The sequence below is a fragment of the Lepidochelys kempii genome, chromosome 1 (genome assembly GCF_965140285.1).
Source record: "Lepidochelys kempii isolate rLepKem1 chromosome 1, rLepKem1.hap1, whole genome shotgun sequence".
Taxonomy (NCBI): domain Eukaryota; kingdom Metazoa; phylum Chordata; order Testudines; family Cheloniidae; genus Lepidochelys; species Lepidochelys kempii.
This window is the reverse complement of record NC_136380.1, coordinates 304,767,420-304,790,291: the sequence shown is the minus strand read 5'-3', so window position 1 is coordinate 304,790,291 and position 22,872 is coordinate 304,767,420. Positions and strand designations below refer to the sequence as shown.

Here is a 22,872-nt window from a genome sequence, read left to right as displayed (position 1 = left end):
TAGACCTCTATCATATCACCCTTTAGTTGAGTCTTTTCTGAGCTCAGCAGTCCCACTCTTTTTAATCTCTCCTCACATGGAAGCTGTTCCATAACACTAACAACATTTATTGCCTTTCACTGTACCTTTTCCAATTCAAATATATCTTTTTTGAGATGGGGCAACCAGAACTGCATGCAGTATTAAAGGTATGGGCATACCTCGGATTTACATAGTGACATATAATAAGACAGAAAATATCGATTTCGTACCTAATAGTTCCTAGCACTGTTTGCTCAATGTAAAGCAAGAGCCAAAAAAGCTGATATTTTCAGAGAACTATCCACAATGACACCAAGATCTCTTTCTTGAATAAGAGCTAGTTTAGATCCCATCGTTTTGTATGTATAATTGGGTTTATGTTTTCCAGTGTGCATTACTTTGCATTCATCAACACTTACTTTCATCTGCCATTTTGTTGCCCAGTCACCCAGTTTTCTGAGATCCTTTTGTTGCTCTTCGCAATCAGCTTTGGATTTATGAGTAATTTTGTCTCAACGGCAATCTCTGCCACCTCACTATTTATCCCCTTTTCCAGATCATTTATGAGTATGCTGAACAGCACTGGTCCCAATACAGGTTCCTGGGAGGCCCCACAATTTCTCCGTCTCCATTCTAAAAAATGACCATTTATTTATAGTCTTTGTTTTCTACGTTTTAGCCATTTACTAATCCATGATCATTCTTATCCCACGACCGCTTACCCTGTTTAAGAGACTTTGTCAGACGCTTTCTGAAAGTCCAAGTACAGTATAAAACTGGATTACCATTGTCTATGTGCTTGCTGAGTCCCCCCAAAGAATTCTAATAGCTTGGTGAGGCATTATTTCCTTTTACAAAGGCTGTGTTGACTCTAGTCCAACATATCATGTTCACTACCAGGCAAATTGGTTGAAACTGTAGTAAAGAACAGAATTATTAGACATGTAGATGAAGTTGGCTTGCCAGCCTGTAATTGCTAGGATCACCTTTGGAGCCTTTTTTAAAAAAAAAAATTGGCATTACATTTAGCTATCTTCCAGTCATCTGTACAGAGGCTGATTTAAGTGATAGAGAGAATTCACTATGGTATGTAACCTATATATGCATGCACAAACACATTATATGGAAGACGCATTAACACTCTTCAGCCATGCAACCTACACCAATTTGTGCTATAAAATACACGAAAAATACATAGAAATTAAAATGAGAAAGGCTAACCATTTCTGCAATGGTTCACGTTCATGACTTTTTTGGGGGGGGGGGCAAAAAAGTATTCTAAAAGTACAAACCATGTATGATCATGTTTTTGTACAGAATGTAATTTGTTGTTTGCAATGCTAAATATGGCTAATTGAAACGAGTATTACCAAAAATGGCAGACTGAAGCCACACTAACTCTGGGGCTCCATACCATTTCTCATTGAATTTGGTCACACTTTTATTCGTCTTTCACTTTAAAGGCACAAGACAAATATACATATTTTCCAATTAACAGAAGTAATTACAATTATAGTGAACTATTTTTAAAACCAATTCAGCATATAACAGTTTTGGATTCAGTTTATCTGACATGGTGCCAACAACAGACACTATTCTGAAATGTAGCTAAAATTTACTTTATATTCAAAACATGGCAAACCCGATCATCTTTAATTTTATCTGGAAATCCCAAACTATATGCAGAACTTATGATGGTCATCCAAGCAACCAGGTAAAGTGCTGCTGAGGCAGGCATGCAGTAATACAGAAACAAAAGGTTTCAAATAACCTTGGCCATTAGTATATGTAGCATACGTGCATCACACTATGATCACCCAGCACAGCATCTAAGGTTCCTGTTGGAATCATGACTGCTACTACATACACAAGTAGTGGGATTAGCCAAAAAACAACAACAAAAAACACCCATCACCTTCTTCCACATTCAGTCACCCAGGAGGTTACACACTATGAAAAACTAGCCATGGTAGTTAAACCACTGCAACTCATTCTATCTGGGGTTATGGATTAAAAACCAAGACATTTTCAATTTATACAGAATGCAGAATCCTGCCCGCCCCTTTTTAAGCAAAAAAGGCTACGAAGTGCATATCACTGGCACTTTGCTGATTCTACTGGCTTCCGATATCTGGTTAACTTCAAAGTCCTGGTTCTAACCTTCAAGGACCTTAACTGATAAGGCCACCAAGACAAATGTACTCAAGGTTATACTGCAGCTGATAGAGTCCAGGGTGAAATTCTCCAGAGTAAGGGGCAGAGCATGCTCAGCTGAGGCACCTTGGAATATCTTACAGTAAAAAATAAGAATGATCCCAATATGGACCCTTTCCAGGGACAATGTAAAGCCTACCTTTTTGCAAAAGCCTTCCTCACAATAGGAAAGAACTCATCCACATTTCTAATTAGAAGAAAGTGTGGGGCAAAGAGATCTAAACCATCAGAGCTCAATCATCAGGAGGTAGTGGTGAATAGTATCCATTATGGAAAAATATAATGTGACTCCACTTGTTGTGTTACCTCAGAACTGTGATGATTATATTAGGAATATTCAAGATTGTTATTCTGTCTGTGTACTGCTGGTAATGGCTTACGATTTCTCACTTGCATTTACCAGTTTCCAGCAACTGCACTTTTATTAAAATCTTCTAAATTCTCCTCCTCTAGGTTTGATGCACCTGTATCAGGACTAAACTCAAGTACCATAGAAAGAACCAGTTAAGAGCCCACTCTAGAATACAAGCACCACATAATGCAATGACCTGCCCCAAGCTTACTAAGCCCTTAAACATCTCATTCAAGATCAGAATTCCCACAACAACTGGCATACAATGTAAGATCAAGCTTATCAGAAAAACTTTATATAGTACAAGATGTATAACCAATATAGTGCAAGACATATAACTTATCCTCTGTTGTCTTTTTAAAATAAGTTAAATAATCAGAATTAATGTTTTGGTACTTACTGGTTGCAAACTGTCACAGTAAGTCACATTATTCATCCTTATGTAGTGCTGAAATGATTAGCTTATGCTCAACAGTTTGAAATAAAAGTGCATACTTTTGAAATCACTGTATGAGCAATCTCACTATTTGGTAGGTCATCAGCCTTTTGGGTGCCAAACTCTTTTCTCCACTTCACTGTAATAGTTCACTTGAATAAACATCATGTATAATAGATTTAGTTTCAGATAAGGAATTAAACAACTGGCTGGGAAGAATAAATTAAAATACACATGACATTAGGCCAGTCAATACATACTGAAGGAGATCTGAGAGTTGAGAGAGAGGAAGCACATTAGAGGGAAAAGTAGAAGTTAGTAAAGGAGGTGTTTGGTAGATGGGTCAGAGGTTAGGGTGATCTGGTTGAAGGAGAAATTGCTTAGGTGTCCCAAGAAATGGCTACACATAAAGGTGCTCCTAGACACAACTACTGTATCTGTTGTCTGGACACGCTTCCTCTGAAAATGTGTTAAATGGCTCAAAGGGGATCAAACATTCAAGTTCATATCCTACTTGCCTTTATTTGAATGTCTGGGCATTGAAATAAACAAAGCTGGACTGTTTATTTAGATACACTTCTGGTCACGTGCCTGCTCAGGCACTGCATCTATCCCATTTGGAACATGGCACAATTATGTCTTTAAGGATGAGGATGTACTATTTAAGATCAGTATGCTATTTTCATTCATTTCTGTTAATCTAATTTGTAAAGCATTTTAGACTTACAGAGTAACAAGCCATCACAGAGGATTTGCCAGCTCTGAAGTTTGAAAACAGCCATTTGAGTTAATCCAAGCACTAAGACTTTTTTTTTTTTAAACAGAACAAGATTTTTCATTCTCATAACTTTAAAACGGTTTAATACATTCTAAGATTTCTAAGAAAAATTCATCTTTGGACTGAAATCAAGCAGAAGGGATCATTCTAAAAATCAGATACTATAATGGGAGTTATAAAAATGTCCTAATTTTAAATTGTATAATATAACCTACCAAAAAACAAAAATACTGCATTGCAAATCCCGAAACAGACCTTTTCCTAGAGCAGTTGTTTTCATTCATTAACTGTAGAAAATAAAATCTCTGGGTAAATTTGAGTAATAGAGAAGATCATAAACCTCCTAGAGTAATGTAATCACACCACCTTCCTTACCTCCTTTTCTTTAATTAAGATAGTGGGCACCACAGTGTACATAGTAGTTTATCCCCCCAGAGATGGATAAAGTATCCCTTTCCGAAGAGAAGAACGCTTACACAGGATGCTGTTTAGTAGAGGAGAAAGAGGCAATTGAAGCAGAGAAATGATGGATAGCAATGACCTTTCTATCTGTAAAACATGGGCATATTTTAGGCTATTTAATTTTCAGAATTGAATTATTATTAATCAATTATTCATGGCAATTTGAATCTATTGGAGATGATTTTTGTTTTCTTAAATATTACAAAGCTATCCTTCTTGAAAACCAGAAACGAGATTAAATCCTCACAAGTAAATAACGATCAAGTGACTGCAACTCTCCCCCATCTCTCACACACATTCTTTTTCCTACATAAAACATACCTTAATGACGACTTTTTACTTTCTATAAGACTTGTGTCTAAAATCTATCTACTTAATCATTTTGAATGTTGTTTTGACTATAACAAAGATGTTTTCTGTGCCGGTATAGCTTGAGTATTAAACTGCAGAAGCCACTGTAGTTTGGGATCGGTGAAAGCATGTACACCCCGTCTCCGACTGGGAGAGATGAGCACTACCACAAGCAGTGCTGTTGCATCATAGCCTTTCCCACAGACACTAGTTAAAGCAAATGCAGTGAAACTTAAGCACCTTCTTTAATTTCAGCTTAACAGTGGGGAAAAAAACATACAGAGCCTTTGAAAGGTGTGGGTGCACAGCAACAGGCAAGGACAGGATAAGATTACTGGGCTCAGCATATATGGTTATGGGGTGTATGTGAATGGGCGTATGAGTGCTTGTGAAGGTTTCTTTTTTCCTGGCTGGGCCAGCCTATTAATCTTTCTCCTCTGAACCCTCTCTAATTTATTAGCATAACCTTGTGTGGACATCAAAACTGGACACAGCATTCAGGTAGTGCCAAAAACAGATGTAATATGACCTCCCAACTCCTATTCTCCCATTCATTAATCCAAGGATTGCATTAGCCCTTTTGGCCACAGCAGTGTAGAGGGAACTCATGGTCATCATGACATCCAGGTCCTTTTAAGAGTCACTCCTTTCCAGAATACAGTTCCCCATCTTGTAAGTATGCCTACACTATGGTCTGAATGATCATCAACTGGGAGAAAGATGCACGTTGGGGGTAGATCACTTGTCAGGGGTAGTATGATGGTGTTCATTACTGGTTTCTGAGACTTGGGTTTGGGGATTTTGGGGGGATGGGGGTGGTAACAAGAGGGATATGTGGGAGTCCAAGCATGTAAAGGTGTAGCAAAACTGCAGCTGGTTTGGGGAACGGGCTGCAAGCTAAGGGGTGTGAAGGGGTTTGTATAAGACAATGAGTGGATGAGATATTTCAGTTTATTAATTCTGCCTTGTAACATGAATTTACAAATGCAAATGAGCAATGATAAAAATAGTGAACTCGTTACACAGAGTCCCTAAAATTCTAATCTATTGTACTGTATCTGGATCAGTAAAACTGACGGATGAATTTAGTTACATACACAGCAGGATAAGAAACATCTGTAAAAAAGAAAAACCTGGAAAATTAACAGATGGAAACATTTATCATATGAAAACTAAAAGGTTCTTATTACAAAAGGGAGCATGTATCAACTGTGTGGGTGGACAAAACAATCCTTATGGAAAAAGAGAAACTGAATCATTAGGACAGTGGTAAATAGATGGCAAGACTTTTGAACAAAAATTACAATGTGTCCTTTGTTTAAAATTAATTAAAAACATGAAAAACTAATTATTTGACTAGGCAGCGTTATGTAAATTTTCTTATTTAAAACATAACAATATGCCAAAACACTGTTTACTTCTAGTCCCAGACTGGTTTTTATATACAATATTTCTTGAACATACTTGAATAATACAATATACTTGGTTGAATAATTATCATGCTTAGCTGAAGTACTTATTATTAAGATGATAAACAATGTTTTAGACACACAAGGTTCTCTTTATTATACTTGTTCTGTTACTCAAGCTTCAATTATCGAGAAGACCAATGCATAAAACTTTTACAAATAACACTTGCAGTATGTAATCGAGTCAAATACTGCTAATGTGATGTAAAAGCTACGTCTCTCCTCATGCCCACAACTGAAGAACAGTGAGAAAATCTGCTTTAGTATCATGATTTTTACTACTTTTTCTTGGAGGATCACTTTGCTCTGCATTAAGAAAATTAAGAAAAAAAAAAACAGTGGTGAAATAAAAAATGAGTATTCATTATTTCACAACAGTTATTCACACATGCTTCATCATAATGGCAGCACTTTATATTTGAGTTTCATATAGCAGTAAAGGATGGGAGCTTTAGAGGTATTCAGCACTGACCTAACTGCTGTCACTGAAGTCAATGGTAAAACTGATATTGATTTAAATGGGAACAATTAGGCCAATGCTAAACCCTTTTGAAAATCCCACCAAAATATTTATGATGAGATGATCCCTCCCATTACTCAGGCTTTCAATCATGGTGTCATTTTAGACTCTCCTTACTTCCACGCACTTGCCAATTCCTGCTGCTTCTTCCTATACCATAAAGAGAAAAAAAAATCATCCTCCCATCTCCAATCCAACTGCCAAGAACAGAATCCACGCACTAGTTGTTTTTTTTAAATCTTGACTACTGCAACCTTCTGCTATATCATTCTCTCTCCACTGCAGTTCAGTCCATCTAAAATATTGCTACCAATTGATTTTACTTTCCCAGAACTCTAGGCCTTCTTCCCCAGCCTCTTTTCTAATCCCACATAAAATTCAAACTTTTTCTCTTAACCTACAAGGAACCCCAGACCCCTCCTTCTGCAAACAATTCTACCCTCATCTCCTCCACTACACCCATCTCTCTCTTTGCTCACTCTCAACTCTGCATCTTCTTGCCTGTCGCCATTACATTTAGAACATCACTCTCTTCTTTTCCAAAACCATTTAACATCCACTTTTTCCAAACTTAGGTCAACCTAGCTACATCACTCACTGAAAAACGTAGGTATGATGACCACAGCCCCAATATAGACACCACCAGGTCCACAGAAGATCTAGCTACCACCTCTTGGGGGAAGGGGGAGGAATGTCCTACAGCAATGGTAAAAGCTCTCCCATTGCTGTAGCAAATGTCTGCACTACAGGGGTGCAGTAGAAGGTTTGCCTCTGTAGATCTTGTAGTGCACACACACCTTAATACCCAGTACAGTATTTTGAACTGCCCTAGCTTATGCCCTTAGACTGATAGTCCTTTGGGATAAGGAACCTGTTAATGGTGGCACAGCTCTCCCACCACGCTGTTTTACATACATTTATGTCACCATATATAACAACAACTATTACCCCAAACTATGAAAAATGTGCAGATTTACCCTTTAGGTAAATTTAAGCTTTCCTAAGAAACACCTAACCAGTAACACAATACATCCAAGATATGGCAAAATATTTATGGAGTTAGTTATCTAAAAAAAGGGAGAAGTTGATATTTCAAGAGAGACTTTTATTCAGCTGCTTACAGAAAGGGGAGGAGATGGGACCACACAAGGGAAAAGAAATGCTTAACTATGGAGAGTTCTGAGGACTAGAGTAGCACAAATTTATCCTGCTGACACGCTGCTGAAGGACAATACATGCAGAGTATGCCGCAACGCTAACCTTTAAGTGGATGGTCAGTCCATATTCCTCAGGTTGAAAGTAGATGCAAAATGCTGCTTTAAGCTTATTCAATTTATGAATATACCTTATAATTAGAGACATTTCCCCATGCTACCACTCCTTTGACTTTCAAAAGCTCAACTATTTACAGAATGTTAAAGTAAACACAGTATTAGCACTAACAGTTATTAGCAAAACATTTGACCTTTAAGCATGTGCAACTGTTCAGAATACATTGGGCAGTGCATAAACATTGACTGAAAAAGAAAATGAAAATAGCCTTACATTCTTCATTTAAAATAAATTATAGGTTTTAGAAGCTGCACCCTAGTCTATCTAGTGTTAATCCCTTACCAATCAAGCTTTAAGGTATGTTTTACAACATTCTTTTAGTTCGGTGTCTGGAGAGGCTACATTTTGTTATGCAAGACGTTTCTGCAAGCATGCTACTTTAGGACTTGAAATTCCTCAGTTGCTCAATGTATCTGAATGGAAGCTCTCGCTTTAAAAAAAGCTGCTTTGAGCTTAGTTTACTCTGCCACTTAAACATGTAACTTGATAAATCTATGGTGATAGTACCTAGTAAAGTTGCACACTGCAACTAGTTTGTCTGCTACATAAACTCATCTGGTCATGAACTTATAGGCAAAGTATATCACATCACATAATATTATGTCTTTAAAAGGTAAATTGTACAGGAGTTCCCTATCATACTGTTATGCAGAGACACTCAAATCACCAAAACATCTTGTTTATGTCTTGGTTTCAACCTTTTGCTGATTATGCTGACAGGAATCATTCCAGGGAAGAAATTCTGTTGACATACATTATGGTTGCAACATAATTGATTTGACACACATTTAACTGAGTCAACAGTCAGTACCCCATTACACTAGTAAAGCAAGCCTAAACGACAGCAATTTGTTCTGGAAATACTTACTTCTGATGAGGTCACCATCAGTGCGATTTCCCCAGACAGACTGGTCTTGTATCTTTGGTTGTATGCTTTGGTTATTGGAAGGTGGTGTTATGTCTCTTTCTCCTGCAGCTGTATTCTCTTTATCACATTTTTCTAAATCAAAGAAAAAACATATTTTAATTTCAAATCACTGATAACATTAGTATTGTTATTTTCCCCTTTTAAATAATGCATAATAATGTTAGTTTCAACCACTTTTCCCATCATTTTTGCTCATCTAATCAGACTAGTTCTTTAATGAAAGTCTTTCAGTGCGCTTGCATTTTACATGTTCATATGCAAATATACCTTAAGACAACAGTTTAATGGCAAACTGTGTTTGGCATTTAACAACGTTTATTTACCTCCCAAAACAACATTTTCAGATAAAACCTCTAAATGACACACAAAATCCAGTATTTTTGCCCATGCAGATGTGCTTCTTGTGTAGAAACTACTTACTATGTGGGAATTTCATGAAAGCTATAGGAACTGTGCCAAAGGTCTGAGATTCAACATATGACTAATAAGACAACTTATGTTGACTAATAGCCAAAACTGATGGAGACAAAAATCCCATGGTAACAGAACTTTCAGTTGTTGTTTTTTTATAGATATGAAAAGTCATTGTTGAATTAAAATGAAGTTCTAACCAAATTTACAAAATGCTTTTCTTTTTGTAATAAACATGCTCCAAATGTAAGAAAGCTTGTTTCACCGTGTTGGCCAAGAGATTCTTAAGCCTTCTTTACAAGTACTAGAGAATTCAACAGTAATATGTTCAGATGTAGTTTCCCATATGAAGTTTCTCCTTGCTCACAAGCACTGACTCATATTTTCACTCACCAAAATAAATGAAAGCTTTCATAGGTATCTTCCGTAGGCAATTATTTTATTCAAAACACACCAGTCACTGATAGATCACCATGCATCTGAAGAAGTGAGGTTTTTACCCACGAAAGCTTATGCTCAAATAAATCTATTAGTCTTTAAGGTGCCACCAGACTCCTTGTAGTTTAAGAATCTATATTCCATGTTACAATGGTTCATAAAAATACTGCACTTAGATTTCAAGTTGCAGTTTGAAATATTACTTCATAACATTTTTGGAATGTGTTTTATAACGTGTGCTATGTAAAGCTATTTTAAAATAAAGTGAACTACCACCTGTTGAATAGTGGGGAGGAAACTGCATGAAATTCTTAATGTTACCTTTATTAATTTACTGTATCTCTAGCACACAGATAACGATTTAAATCATTTTAAAAGATTTTGCTCTTAAACTAACCAGAGTAGCAAAATTAGGAAGATTATGAAACCAATCCTGAATTGCTGGAAGACAATTGATGTTTCACTGTGCAGCGGTAACTGTTTTGTATAAGATGTGATAGTGCACAATCCTATTTAAAATCTTGATATAGTAGATTATATTAAACAGTCCTACTGAAAGAATAACTATTTTGGGGCAGTCAAAATTCCAAATTAAATTTTAGCCAAGTGAACTAGAATTCTGAGCGTAGAACCAACTGTAAGTGTCAAATTTCCTTAGATGTCACCACACCTACAGCAGTTGTCATTCAGTCTTAAGTAGACATCTTCTCAATATCTGAAGTCTGCGGAATAATTCATAATTAATTACCTTTAATTTTACTTCTCTATTAGCTTTCTACTCATTTCCCAACATCTTTTCATTGCTGAGGACTAAACCATACTTGAATTCTCTCATTTTTGATTCCTGTTTGAAAAACTATGATGGTATGTACAGTACGCTGCCAGCCAGCACTACTTCATTGGCTATTCTGTGAACCACTCCTGAAATTGTGATTAAATTGTTAACATCAAGAAAACAAAGGTGCAGCATTTAAGAAAGGAGTGTCACAACTAACCAGTAAAATAACTCTTGATCTGAGGATTATCTAAAAATGAGTTTCTTAAATTGCTGAAGGGATATCAAAAGACAGATGTGCAGCATAACACCATTAACTTCACCAAGTGAGGATCTGCCCCCGAATGTCCATAGATGAAATCTATCCCAATGTTTTTTTCAAATTTCACAGTGAAAGTAATAACCACTGATTTACCTTCTCATTTCCAAAAAGAAAAGGAGTACTTGTGGCACCTTAGAGACTAACCAATTTATTTGAGCATAAGCTTTCGTGAGCTATAGCTCACTTCATCAGATGCATACTGTGGAAACTGCAGAAGACATTATACACAAAGAGACCATGAAACAATACCTCCCCCCACAAACTCACTCTCCTGCTGGTAATAGCTTATCCAAAGTGACCACTCTCCTTACAATGTGTATGATAATCAAGTTGGGCCATTTCCAGCACAAATCCAGGTTTTCTCACCCCCCCACCCACCCAAAAACACACACACACACACAAACTCACTCTCCTGCTGGTAATAGTTCATCCAAAGTGACCACTCTCCCTACAATGTGCATGACAATCAAAGTGGGCCATTTCCAGCACAAATCCAGGTTTTCTCACACACACACCCCACACACACACAAACTCACTCTCCTGCTGGTAATAGCTCATCCAAACTGACCACTCTCCTTACAACGTGTATTATAATCGAGGTGGGCCATTTCCAGCATAAATCCAAGTTTAACCAGAACGTCTGAGGGGGGAGGGTAGGAAAAAACAAGGGGAAATAGGCTACCTTGCATAATGACTTAGCCACTCCCAGTCTCTATTTAAGCCTAAATTAATAGTATCCAATTTGCAAATGAATTCCAATTCAGCAGTTTCTCGCTGGAGTCTGGATTTGAAGTTTTTTTGTTTTAAGATAGCGACCTTCATGTCTGTAATTGCGTGACCAGAGAGATTGAAGTGTTCTCCAACTGGTTTATGAATGTTATAATTCTTGACATCTGATTTGTGTCCATTTACTCTTTTACGTAGAGACTGTCCAGTTTGACCAATGTACATGGCAGAGGGGCATTGCTGGCACATGATGGCATATATCACATTGGTGGATGTGCAGGTGAACGAGCCTCTGATAGTGTGGCTGATGTTATTAGGCCCTGTGATGGTGTCCCCTGAATAGATATGTGGGCACAGTTGGCAACGGGCTTTGCTGCAAGGATAGGTTCTTGGGTTAGTGGTTCTGTTGTGTGGTATGTGGTTGTTGGTGAGTATTTGCTTCAGGTTGGGGGACTGTCTGTAGGCAAGGACTGGCCTTAGACTATCTAATTTTTTTTTTTTTAAATGGGAATTTTCCCCATAGTTGAGATCTTAGGCTTCTTGGATTGCATTATTAGGCTTCAAATAATGGAGACATCTTGGATTATATAATAGACTAACACCTGTCAGGAATGGTCTAGATAATACTTAGTCCTACCATAAGTGCAGGGGACTGGACTAGATAACCTCTCAAGGTCCTTTCCACTCCTATGATTTTATGATTATTTTCTTGATTCCGGAAGTGCTGACACAATGTGCTAGTTGCTGTCCAAGCATGTATGAAGACGAACATTGCCTCCATTTGCGGCAATAATTTACAATTTAAAAAATTGCATTTGTAGGTATTTTGTTGTTTTACTTTATTTTTGCATTTTGTTATGAAATATGCCTGAAAGCAAGGTCACTAAATTAAAGCATTACAATGACTATTACCAACAATCCAAGGAAATGCTTGAACCTTGGTTGATGGGTCATACCTACTCAGAAAGTTTTCCAAACAGAGCCTAAAGCTGCTATGAGAGCAATGGCATGATCAGGCACTCCTTTTTCATGGGTTTTGTGTAGGAACTTATAACACTTTTCTAGTTCAAACAAGTTCGGTCTTGAAATTTCTCTCTCTGTATACTAGCCTTCTCTTCTCCATTACATTCTTCAGCCTATATGCAATAAACCCTCAAAATTGACAGCCAGTAGGAAAAAGAGACACTGTTCAACCCAGCTTATTTCCAAACTCTAACATCCTAGATATTTTGTTTGATATTCATTAGAATGCGTTCATCCAGAAAACCAACCTCTCTTCAAAACTTTTGTAAGTTTTTTCAGATGATACAGTAAAAGCATCATACCCTTTCCCTGGTTATTACGGTTATTCATTTGTATTACAGTACTGACTCAGGATCAAGTCCTTCTTGTGCTAGGAACTGCTGCTTTAAAAAAAAAAAAGGGGGGGGGGGACAGTCCCTACCCCAAAGAGCTCAGGACTAGATCCACAAAGGTACTTATACATTACAACTTTTAGCTGACCTCCTTCTCACTAGAATCCTTGGATTTAGGCAGGAAAACTGGCAATTAGGTGCCTAAATTCCTTTGTTGATCTATCAGCTAACTACAGTCTAAGGCCCTGATAGAATCATAGAAACGTAGGACTGGAAGGGACCTCGAGTTGTCATCTAGCCCAGTCCCCAGCACTCATGGCAGGACTAAGTATTATATAGACCATCCCTGACAGGTGTTTGGCTAACTTGCTCCTAAAAATCTCCAATGATGGAGATTCCACAACCTCCCTAGGCAATTTATTCCAGTGATTAACCACTCTGACAGGAAGTTTCTTCTATTAATCATCCAAACCACCCTTGCTGCAATTTAAGTCCATTGCTTCTTGTTCCATCCTCAGAGGTTAAGGACGACAATTTTTTCTCCCTCCTCCACGTAACATCCTTTTATGTACTTGAAACCTGTTCTGCCCCCCTCAGTCTACTCTTCTCCAAAACTAAACAAATCCATTTTTTTTCAATCTTCCCTAATAGGTCATGTTTGCTAGACCTTTAATCATTTTTGTTGCTCTTCTCTGGACTTTTTCCAATTTGTCCACATCTTTCCTGAAATGTGGTGACCAGAACTGGACACAATCCTCAGTTGAGGCCGAATCAGAGTAGAGTAGAGCAGAAGAATTACCTCTCGTATCTTGCGTACTCCTGCTAATAAATCCCAGAATGATATTTCCTTTTTTGCAACAGTGTTATGCTGTTGACTCTCATTTAGCTTGTGATCCACTATGACCCTCAGATCCCTTTCCACAGTACTCCTTCCTACGCAGTCATTTCCCATTTTGTATGTGCGCAACTGATTACTCCACTTAGGAAGGAACACTTTGCATTTGTCCTTATTGAATTTCATCCAATTTACTTCAGACCATTTTTCCAGTTTGACCAGATCATTTTGAATTTCAATCCTATCCCTCCTAAGCACTTGCAACCCCTCCCAGCTTGGTATTGTCCACAAAGCTTTACAGACGTATCACAGCCCTGTGGACATGAATCATTTCACTGGTATTATGCATATGAAACTGAAAGCAGAAGTAGGTTTACGGAAAATCTACAGTTAGGCATTTATGAGTTTCTGCTTTTCATTTGGTGCCACTTTAGAACCAACACTGACAACTATGAAGTAAACCAATTTCACAAAAATAATAAGCCAAATAATTTTATATTTGGAAACACACAAAGTAACTACTTAACTAGTTTGGAAAAAAACAACTAAAATTGCCCAACAGTTGAAAAAAAAAATCCCCATTATTCATAACACTCAAACTGCTGGTAAAGTGTGACTATTAAGGCAACTGGAGTAGCTAGCTGTAACCTTAAGAAATTCTAGGAGTCCCCGTAAAGCAGGATTATTACAGTCCAAATCCAATTTGGGTGCAGTGTTCTTTAATGGCCCCAGGATTCAGGAAAGAATCCCCATTCACATAAGAACTAAAGCATGCAAAGTCAATGGTACTTTGAGCACATGCTTGAAGTTGAGCAAGGCACTGAACATTAATTCTTCTTTTTTCAAACAGTATATTAAATTTCATATTTTGAATTCATATGGAAGTATATTTTGCAGAGAAAGAGGAGGCTGCTGGATGTCATTTTCAGAATGTCTCTATTTCTTCTATTTTTTCAACTGATGTGTTTGAATCCGTTTCAACACTCTAAATCATCTTTAGATATCTGTTACTCTCTAAAGTATTCTTCCTGTCATACGATTATTCTTCCTTTCATACTAACACTGTTTGTTTCTCTATTTTGCAAACACTTAGACAATGTTCACTAATTGTTATTCTAGATTATTTTTAGTTAATAACAGGCCAAGGTAAAAGCTTGCTCAGTACTCTTAGATGAGACTCCAAAACAGTCTAAAATATGGCCTGATTATTCAGCTGGAGTTCTGTGCAAGATCAACCTCTTAATAGCATACAGTTTATTTAAATACACAGGATTTAATATAAAAAAGTCTGTCCATGGGTACAAGTAATAATCAGCACCAGGTCAGTGCTAACATTTTAGGCATTTTACTTCAATGGGAGCTACTGGTGAGAGTCAGACTTCTTATTTAGGTGTGTTAGGGGTCCTTCACAGTCCAATCTACATCCCACAGAACACTAATACAGGGGACAGTCAGGCAGCCGGGGAGCACAGGAGGTGAGAGGTGCTAATACTACGAGTTCAACAACTACAAGGGGCCTGTCCAGAAAAGATCAGGGCCCCACCCAAGCAGATCTAATCACTACTGGGGGGAGGAAATGGACAAGCACCTTTAAAAGGTGTATCAAAGGTGCACTCGTAGGACTCTCCTCAGTGCCAGGTATACCTCACTGGTACTGATGAGGTACCTCACTGGTACCGATGAGGCTCTCAGGATTCAAAACTAAGCATTAAAATGGCTCAATTTCAAAAGGGACGACATGACTAATTCATTTGCTACCAATGGTAAGCCCAGCAATATGAAGAGCCAAATTCCAATTACCTTACTCACACAAATATTTACCAATTAATTTTAAAATGGTCTCATAAGAAAGGTGATTGGAGGATGCTCCGATGCCATGTCAGTGAGCATGGTGTAAAAAACATTTAACGTGGCCAAGTATACACTTTATAACTTTTGCTAGCATCATCATCTTTCTTTCCCCACAACTTGCATGGGTGTGCCCAACTAGCTGCTGAAGCTATTTTCTTTCACTTCTTTTTTCTTAGTCACATAACTGCGGCATTTTTCAGACATTTAAACTTTAAACAGTTCTTCCTTATAAAGAGTCTTGTTTTAAGAGGAAGAGCACATTTAGGCTTAAGCTATCTATCTGACAGCGCAACTGAAAGTACAATTAGTTGAGTGAGGAGAACACCATTGGAGAGTCTGTTTTCCTTGCAACACATTGCAGAATTATGGAAGAGAAGAAGAAATGGATGTGCTCAAGAAGTGAGTCTTTTGAAATAGTTGGACAAATATGGAAAACATTTTAGAAGGTTGTATTATAGTTTTTCTGACTGAAGTGCATTTAATATTTTCTATTCTACACAAGAATCCAATTATATCTAATTAATGAAACTTGGTCAGTTTTCTCAGGCAAATAGAAATTCAGTTATACTCTTTACTGCAAATGTACGGAGTCCTAATTTAAAAATGACGAAGTTTTCAAGAAAATGATATCAAGAATTGTGTAATTAATTACTCAAATTATTTCCATGAACCCCCTGACCTACTCCAAAAAACATTCTGGTCTTTCAGTACGCTAAAGAAAAGCTTTTCAAGAACCTACAACTTCCAGCGAAGTCAGTGGAATCATAGGTCCTCAGCAGCACCTAACAGGGTCAAGTCACAAGGAAATCGCGCTACAGAATATTGCAAATGTTCGTTGCTATTTCCCCACAAGTCCTGTTCTCAAAATAAAATTCATGCACATTGATTTGCTAATATTTGGAGTTATTGGGAAAAACTGGTACTCCACTTCCATACGTTCCTCTGTCAGTTTCCTAACAAAGCAAAGAGTATTTTAGAGATATTTCTTCTTAAATACGGATTTAAAAAGCAGCAACTTCCTCTATTTAAAATAAATGCTGTAAATATTTCACAAGGGTCTTAAGTTGAAGGTGAAGTGGACACAGTTTTCCTTACAGGTTTCAGAGTGGTAGCCGTGTTAGTCTGTATCAGCAAAAACAATGAGGAGTCCTTGTGACATTTTACGCTTTCGTGGGCTAGAACCCATTTCATCAGATGCATGGCGTGGAAAAATACAGTAGCAGGTATATTTATACATAGTACATGAAAAGATGGGAGTCCACAAGGACTCCTCGTTGTTTTTGTTTTCCTTACATTATATACAACATACCTTCAGACATCATACAACTAATCTCTTTAACTGAATCTACAACAGTGGTTCTCAAAGCCGGTCCGTTGCTTGTTCAGGGAAAGCCCCTGGCGGGCCAGACCGGTTTGTTTACCTGCTGCGTCCGCAGGTTTGGCCGATCGCAGCTCCCACTGGCCGCGGTTCGCCGCTCCAGGCCAATGGGGGCTGCGGGGAACCGTGACCAGTGGGAGCTGCCATCGGCCAAACCTGCGGACGCGGCAGGTAAACAAACCGGTCCGGCCCGCCAGAGGCTTTCCCTGAACAAGCGGCAGACCGGCTTTGAGAACCACTGATCTACAAGATATACTTCCACGGCTAGTCTGTAGATGTCATTTTTCTTCAGTTTTTAATTTACTAGAGCACATACTGTACTGGGATCACATTTATAAAAAGCATAACATTAGTTTATTTATGATTCCCCAAAACAATTTTATTAATCTAAAATAGTAGTTTTCAACCTTTTCTTCATTTGCAGACCACTAAAAAATTTTAAATGGAGGTACAGATCTTTTGGAAATCTTAGACATAGTCTGTGGACCACTAGGGGTTCGCGGACCACAGGTTGAAAACCACTGATCTAAACTATGAACTCAGTTCTTTCACCCTAACACTGAGTAATAACTTACTAAGCAACAGGAGATTAATATGTGTAAAGGTGAAAGAGTCAAGTCCTAAATATTTTTCCTAAACCTTCAGTTCTGTAATTCCTGAACTACCCTGGCTTTGTAACCATATACTGCTAAACTGATTGAAGCGCTGGAATAATGATTGACAATGATATAAACTCACCTGTTCCCTTCTCCCCTCCCTTCAAAAACAGATTTAGGCTAAAAGAAAGTAATAAATATCCACAAATACTATTCAAGTTTAGGTTCATCATCAAAATACATCACATTTTAAAGTTGTAGCAAATAAGACCCCAATCCATTGATAGAACTTTTTACATGCTTAAAGTTGAACATGTGCTTAAGAGTTTGCAGGGGCTGTGACACTGGTAGACCCTGTGCCAGCTCTTGACAAGGTGTAGGTGTCAGCTGAGAACTGACAAATTCATAGCTGAAAACCAGACCAGCTCATCTCTATGTTAGTATTGTTTAAGATAGATGTAAAACTTGTAAGGATGTGTTTAGACTCTATAAATTGGTTGTAAATTGCTGAATGCATTAATCTTATTGTAATCTCTGTATCCCATGCTATAAGATAATATGTATCTTTTGCTTTATAGCTGTAAAAATGCCTGCTCTGAACTTGAGAGCTCAGACAGGAGGAGTGCTTCCCTCACCCACCAAAGAGGACTGTGAGACTAAATGGGCCATTGTAAGACATGCGGATACAAAGACTCTGCTAATTACGTCAACACAGGCTACATGCAGAAGGCCTTGTCCCATCAGTTTGAATTCTGAAAGAGGAAAATAAAGATAGCTGACATGAAAATTTTTCATCTTTGGAGTCTGGACTCTCTCAGGGCCATAGACACTAAACTGAAGAAGAGATCCTCAGGGTGGACCTAGGGGTAACCCTGGAAGACATTTTGAATTGACAGATTACTAGAGCTCTGTCACTTTTTTGGAACCAGAGACTTATTTTTGGGTATATGTCTGCTTGCTTTAACCTGAAAATAACACTCTTGTTTATTTTCTTAGTTAATATAGCTTGAGTTAGTTTACTGTAGGATTGGTTACCAGCACTGTTTTTGATGTGAGATCTAAGGTACAAATTGATCTGGGGTGAGTGACTGGTCTCTTGGGACTGGGAACAACCTGAATATTTTGTGATCTTTGGTGTAAGTGACCATTTATCACTAAATCCAGCTTGCCTAGGTGGCAAGATAGACTGGAGTGCCCAAGGGGACTATCTGTGACTTCCTAGTAAGACTGGTATAATGCTTCAGGACTGGGTTGGTAAAATCTAATTATAGAACATACAACCAGTTACAGGTGTCTGCCCTGAGGCTGACATTTACAGTCATGAACCACTCCAGAAAGTGTGACAGGCCCCAACCAGTGCATAAATCTAAACCAAAGTACTTACAACGCTTGTGATTCATTGGCTCTTCAAAATATGATCATATAATCCTTTAAAATGATACTTACACATGTAATAGATATTCAAATTTCTTCTTACACATATTTTGCCCATGGCCAGATCAGGGTCATATTTTGTCCCAGGTAGTTAAAAAAAAAGCCTAATATTTGGGAAGCTAAATGATTTTATTTCATATTAATAAAATACAAAAACCCAATTCCAAGCCATATATCTTAAAAATAAAGTCTTGTTCCTAAATCAATTATCTCACTGACCAAACTTCAATAATTTCTATGCATGGCCTACATGTAAAGTTTAACCAGTATGGACATTTGATTATATGACACAATAAAGGTGGCACTTAATGCTCAAAATATGTATTACAGACATTGGTCTTTCTGGCAAAAACATGGTGCTAACAGTTCAGTTCTGCACGGTTGATCTTCTGTATCTAATTTAAAAAAAAAATTGCTGTTTAGCAGTTATGAGTCACTCTCTAGGACAAAAAAAACAGTAAGATCAGTATAAGCCAATTTAACATTTCTACATGCCAGATCATTTTTATTTAGCTACGGATACTTTCTGGTTTCTTAAATGAGATGTCAACTTTGATTCCATGTAGCTATTGATTTAAAGATGTTGCCAAAGAAGAGAGTGTGGCTTTATTATACAGTTGTACAACTGAGTTACCATGCTGTGTAACTTTATACATAGCTGGTACTTGAAGCAATTTTAAATTAGATTCTTCCTTTCTATTCTTCAGAGACTTATTTTATATCGCTATCAGAATTCTTGAAATCAAAACTGCCAGCTGTAAAAGAAAAAAAGATAAAGCCTGATTGCCACAGACCATAAGTATGTACAGTAAATGACCACATCCTCCTGTATCTTATCTTCAGAAGATAAGTTGTCAAACTAATTTACCTGCAGCTTTTCCAGAAATCAACTCATTTGGGTGCCAAACTAAAAATCAAATAAGATTTAATTCTGAGAGTGTCATACTAAGATGAAAACAAATGATATGCATCCCTTTGAATAGTGGATTAAAAGTAAGTTAATAAAGCACAAACTGGGTTTGTCAGCAGTATCTCAAGGGTAGCCTCAAAGGGAAAACAAAGTGACCTCCAACCTGAACAAGTCATGGTCACAGACCTGCTGCCTACCGCAATCTGCTCGGAGGACACGCTGGGAATTTGAGAGGCATTACAGAGACGTGCTTACAAACAAAACCACAAGGCTAAGAAGCGAAAGAAAGGGAGCGTTTAAGGCACAGCATGATGGGGCTCTCTGAAAGCCCCTTGTTTTTTAAAAAGAGGGAACTTGGGTGGTGGGGGGGAGGGGTGAGACCCACCTACTTTTTTTCTGTTGACTGCAGAGACACATTTTCAGTAACAAGCGGAGTCCAGAGGAACAGCAGAGACCAGGGCTCAACACCCCCCTCCTTACCCACACCGAATGAACCAGCGAATGTACCATTCCAATCAGAGGCGCAACAATTGGAGAGAAACTTTAAAGCAACTCACCGCCAGGCAGCGAGAGCAGAAGGCTGCGTTCGGTCCGAGCTGCAGGCGCTGGCCCTTCAGGCCCCGGAGGAAGAGGTTCCCTCGCTTGGGACATCTGCCAGCTCTCTCCCCGCGTCCTAGGAGCTTCCACCCCCCGACCAGCCTAACACGCCACCCTGAAGGGACAAACACACGAGAGGCCGTTCGAGTGCGTTGCTCCCCCGCACACTCACGGCTCCGGGGCTGGGGCTTGGAGAGGGGCCGGCCCCAAAGAAGCAACAACTTTGCAACTCCGCGGCAGGCGCGTCCCTCCGCCCCTGTCCTCCCCGCTGCATGCGGAGGGCGCCTTTAGATGCACAGGCGCAAAGTGCTGGCGGGCAGCTCAGGGCGGAGCACAGCCCCCGGGGTGCCTGAGCGTTGGGGGGCTCGGGGGATGCTCAGCGCCCCATAGCCAACTGGAGCCACCCGCCATACCTTGGCATTGCCTTCTGCTCGGCCCCGGCACGCTCCCCTCCTCCACCTCCTGTGGCGGGATGTCCCTTTCCTCCGCCCCGGCAAGGGAAACTTACCGAGGCTCCCAAAGCAGCAGCAGCATCTCCCCTGGCGGCGCGGCCGCCTCTTCGCCTCCCCTCTCCAGCTGCGGCGGCTGCCTCCTCCCTCCTGTGCAGCCCCCGGGCTCCTACGGCTGCAGCCCCTGGCACCCCGCCCCGCTGCCGCGCGGGCCCTCGCCCTCTACAGCCAGCGCGCTGCACACACCAAACGGGGACTTTTTTCGTCTCTCTCTCCCCCGCCCCAAAGCTTCTTCGTTTTTCATCATTTCCGGAGACTGGAAACAGCCAGCTGTGGCTGGCAGCGATCGAGGCGTGGGGGCGGCGGCTCCCCAGGTCCCGCTGCCCGACCCGTTCCCCAGAGGCTGGGGCAGGGAGGCTGGGCCAGAAGAAGGTCATGGACACCAGCCAGGCCCAAACTGGGAGCATCCTCCTACCAGGTGGCTGGGGTTGGGTATGGGCCATGCTGGGCTTGTAACCCTGCAAGTGCCCTGAGCAAATGGGGGGGAAGGGGGCCACCACTTCCAAAAATAATGACAGGTTTCAGAGTAGCCCTGTTAGTCTGTAATCAGCAAAAAGAAAAGGCGTACGTGTGGCACCTTAGAGACAGATTGTTAGTCTCTAAGGTGCCACAAGTACTCCTTTCCACTTCCAAAAAGGAGGCTTTCATGCCTGAGCATTGCTTGCAGCTGTAGCATAGGGCTAGGTGAGAGTAGCACTTTAATAGGGTTAACCTCTAACTCTGACATTATTCACTTTGGTTTGAAAAACGTAGGCTACTTTTCAGGTTCAACCAGTTTGCAAATAGCAACCTGGTTGAGGTGGCTGATTTACAAAAGTCAGAGATGCAGTAGGCCCTAAAGCCTTTCATCAACAGCAGAGATTTACTTTAAAAAAATCAATGCAACATTTACATATGATTGCACAGGTACGATATATAAATAAAGAAGGAAGGAGCAAAGATTTTACAGAGCAGATACCTAGAAAGCTAAACCACTTCCTTCCACCAGCACCTCTTCTGTAATCTCATGCACCTCTCACTTGCAGGTCTGTTTTCATCCATATAGAAAAAACATTCTTGTCAGTTTTAGGGCTTGTACACACCAGCGCTTACTTTGGTATAAGTCACTGTGGGAAAAGAGACACCCTTGAGTGATCTCAATTACACACCAACTTAAGCAGTGGTGTGGATGCGCGATGTCGGCAGAAGAAGCAGTCCCACCAGCGTAGCTACCGCTGCTTGGGCAGGTTGAGAAATTATGCTGACGGGAGAGCTCTCTCCTGTTGGGCATAGAGCATCTGCACGAGCAGTGCTTCACCGCTGTAGCGTTTCTAGTATAGACTAGCCCTTAGGCCCTGATTCGGCATGTGCTTAGCTTTATTACCATGAGCATTCCATTGACTGCAGTGGGACCATGCTTGATAGTTAAATGAAGCACATGTATTAAGTGTTTGCAGGATAGGGGGCCTTAATATGCTCCTATAAAGCAATCTCCTCTATGTCAGCATTTCAAACTTCTAAAACAAAAGCAATTTGTATGATTTAATTGTAATTTCCTTTAAACTCACTAGCAGATCATACACCATGGTTCAGTCCCCATATTTGAACCTTATCTTTCATCAAAGCATATTTTCACCTCTCTCTCTGAGAGACTGAAAAAACACAACTAAGTAGGAAAAATGTGACTAAGGACAAAATAGTCTAAGTAATAAAATTTTGAGAGCAGGTGAGAGGTGGATGCTAGTTTTGATACTGTAAGCACTAAAAGACATGGCTCAAGTGTTCTAGAGAGAAGTTTCATTTTAAAGGTTTCAGAGTAACAGCCGTGTTAGTCTGTATTCGCAAAAAGAAAAGGAGTACTTGTGGCACCTTAGAGACTAACCAATTTATTTG

At 39.4% G+C, this 22,872-nt stretch overlaps 1 protein-coding gene across 4 annotated transcripts in view; it reads right to left on the bottom strand.

The window, feature by feature from the left end:
- MDFIC (MyoD family inhibitor domain containing) overlaps positions 1-21,240 on the bottom strand; it is a 75,423-nt gene extending 54,183 nt beyond the window's left edge. Inside the window, exons 1-3 of one of the 4 annotated variants that reach the window (XM_073328136.2) lie at positions 21,000-21,240; positions 20,452-20,606; positions 8,804-8,935 (exon numbers count right to left, since the gene is read on the bottom strand). In XM_073328136.2, the coding sequence (XP_073184237.1) occupies positions 8,804-8,935; positions 20,452-20,545 (226 nt within the window). In that variant the 5' untranslated portion in view covers positions 20,546-20,606; positions 21,000-21,240. The other 3 variants (XM_073328138.2, XM_073328139.2, XM_073328137.1) reach the window with 3 other exon arrangements.
- Between the last annotated feature and the right edge of the window lie 1,632 nt (positions 21,241-22,872).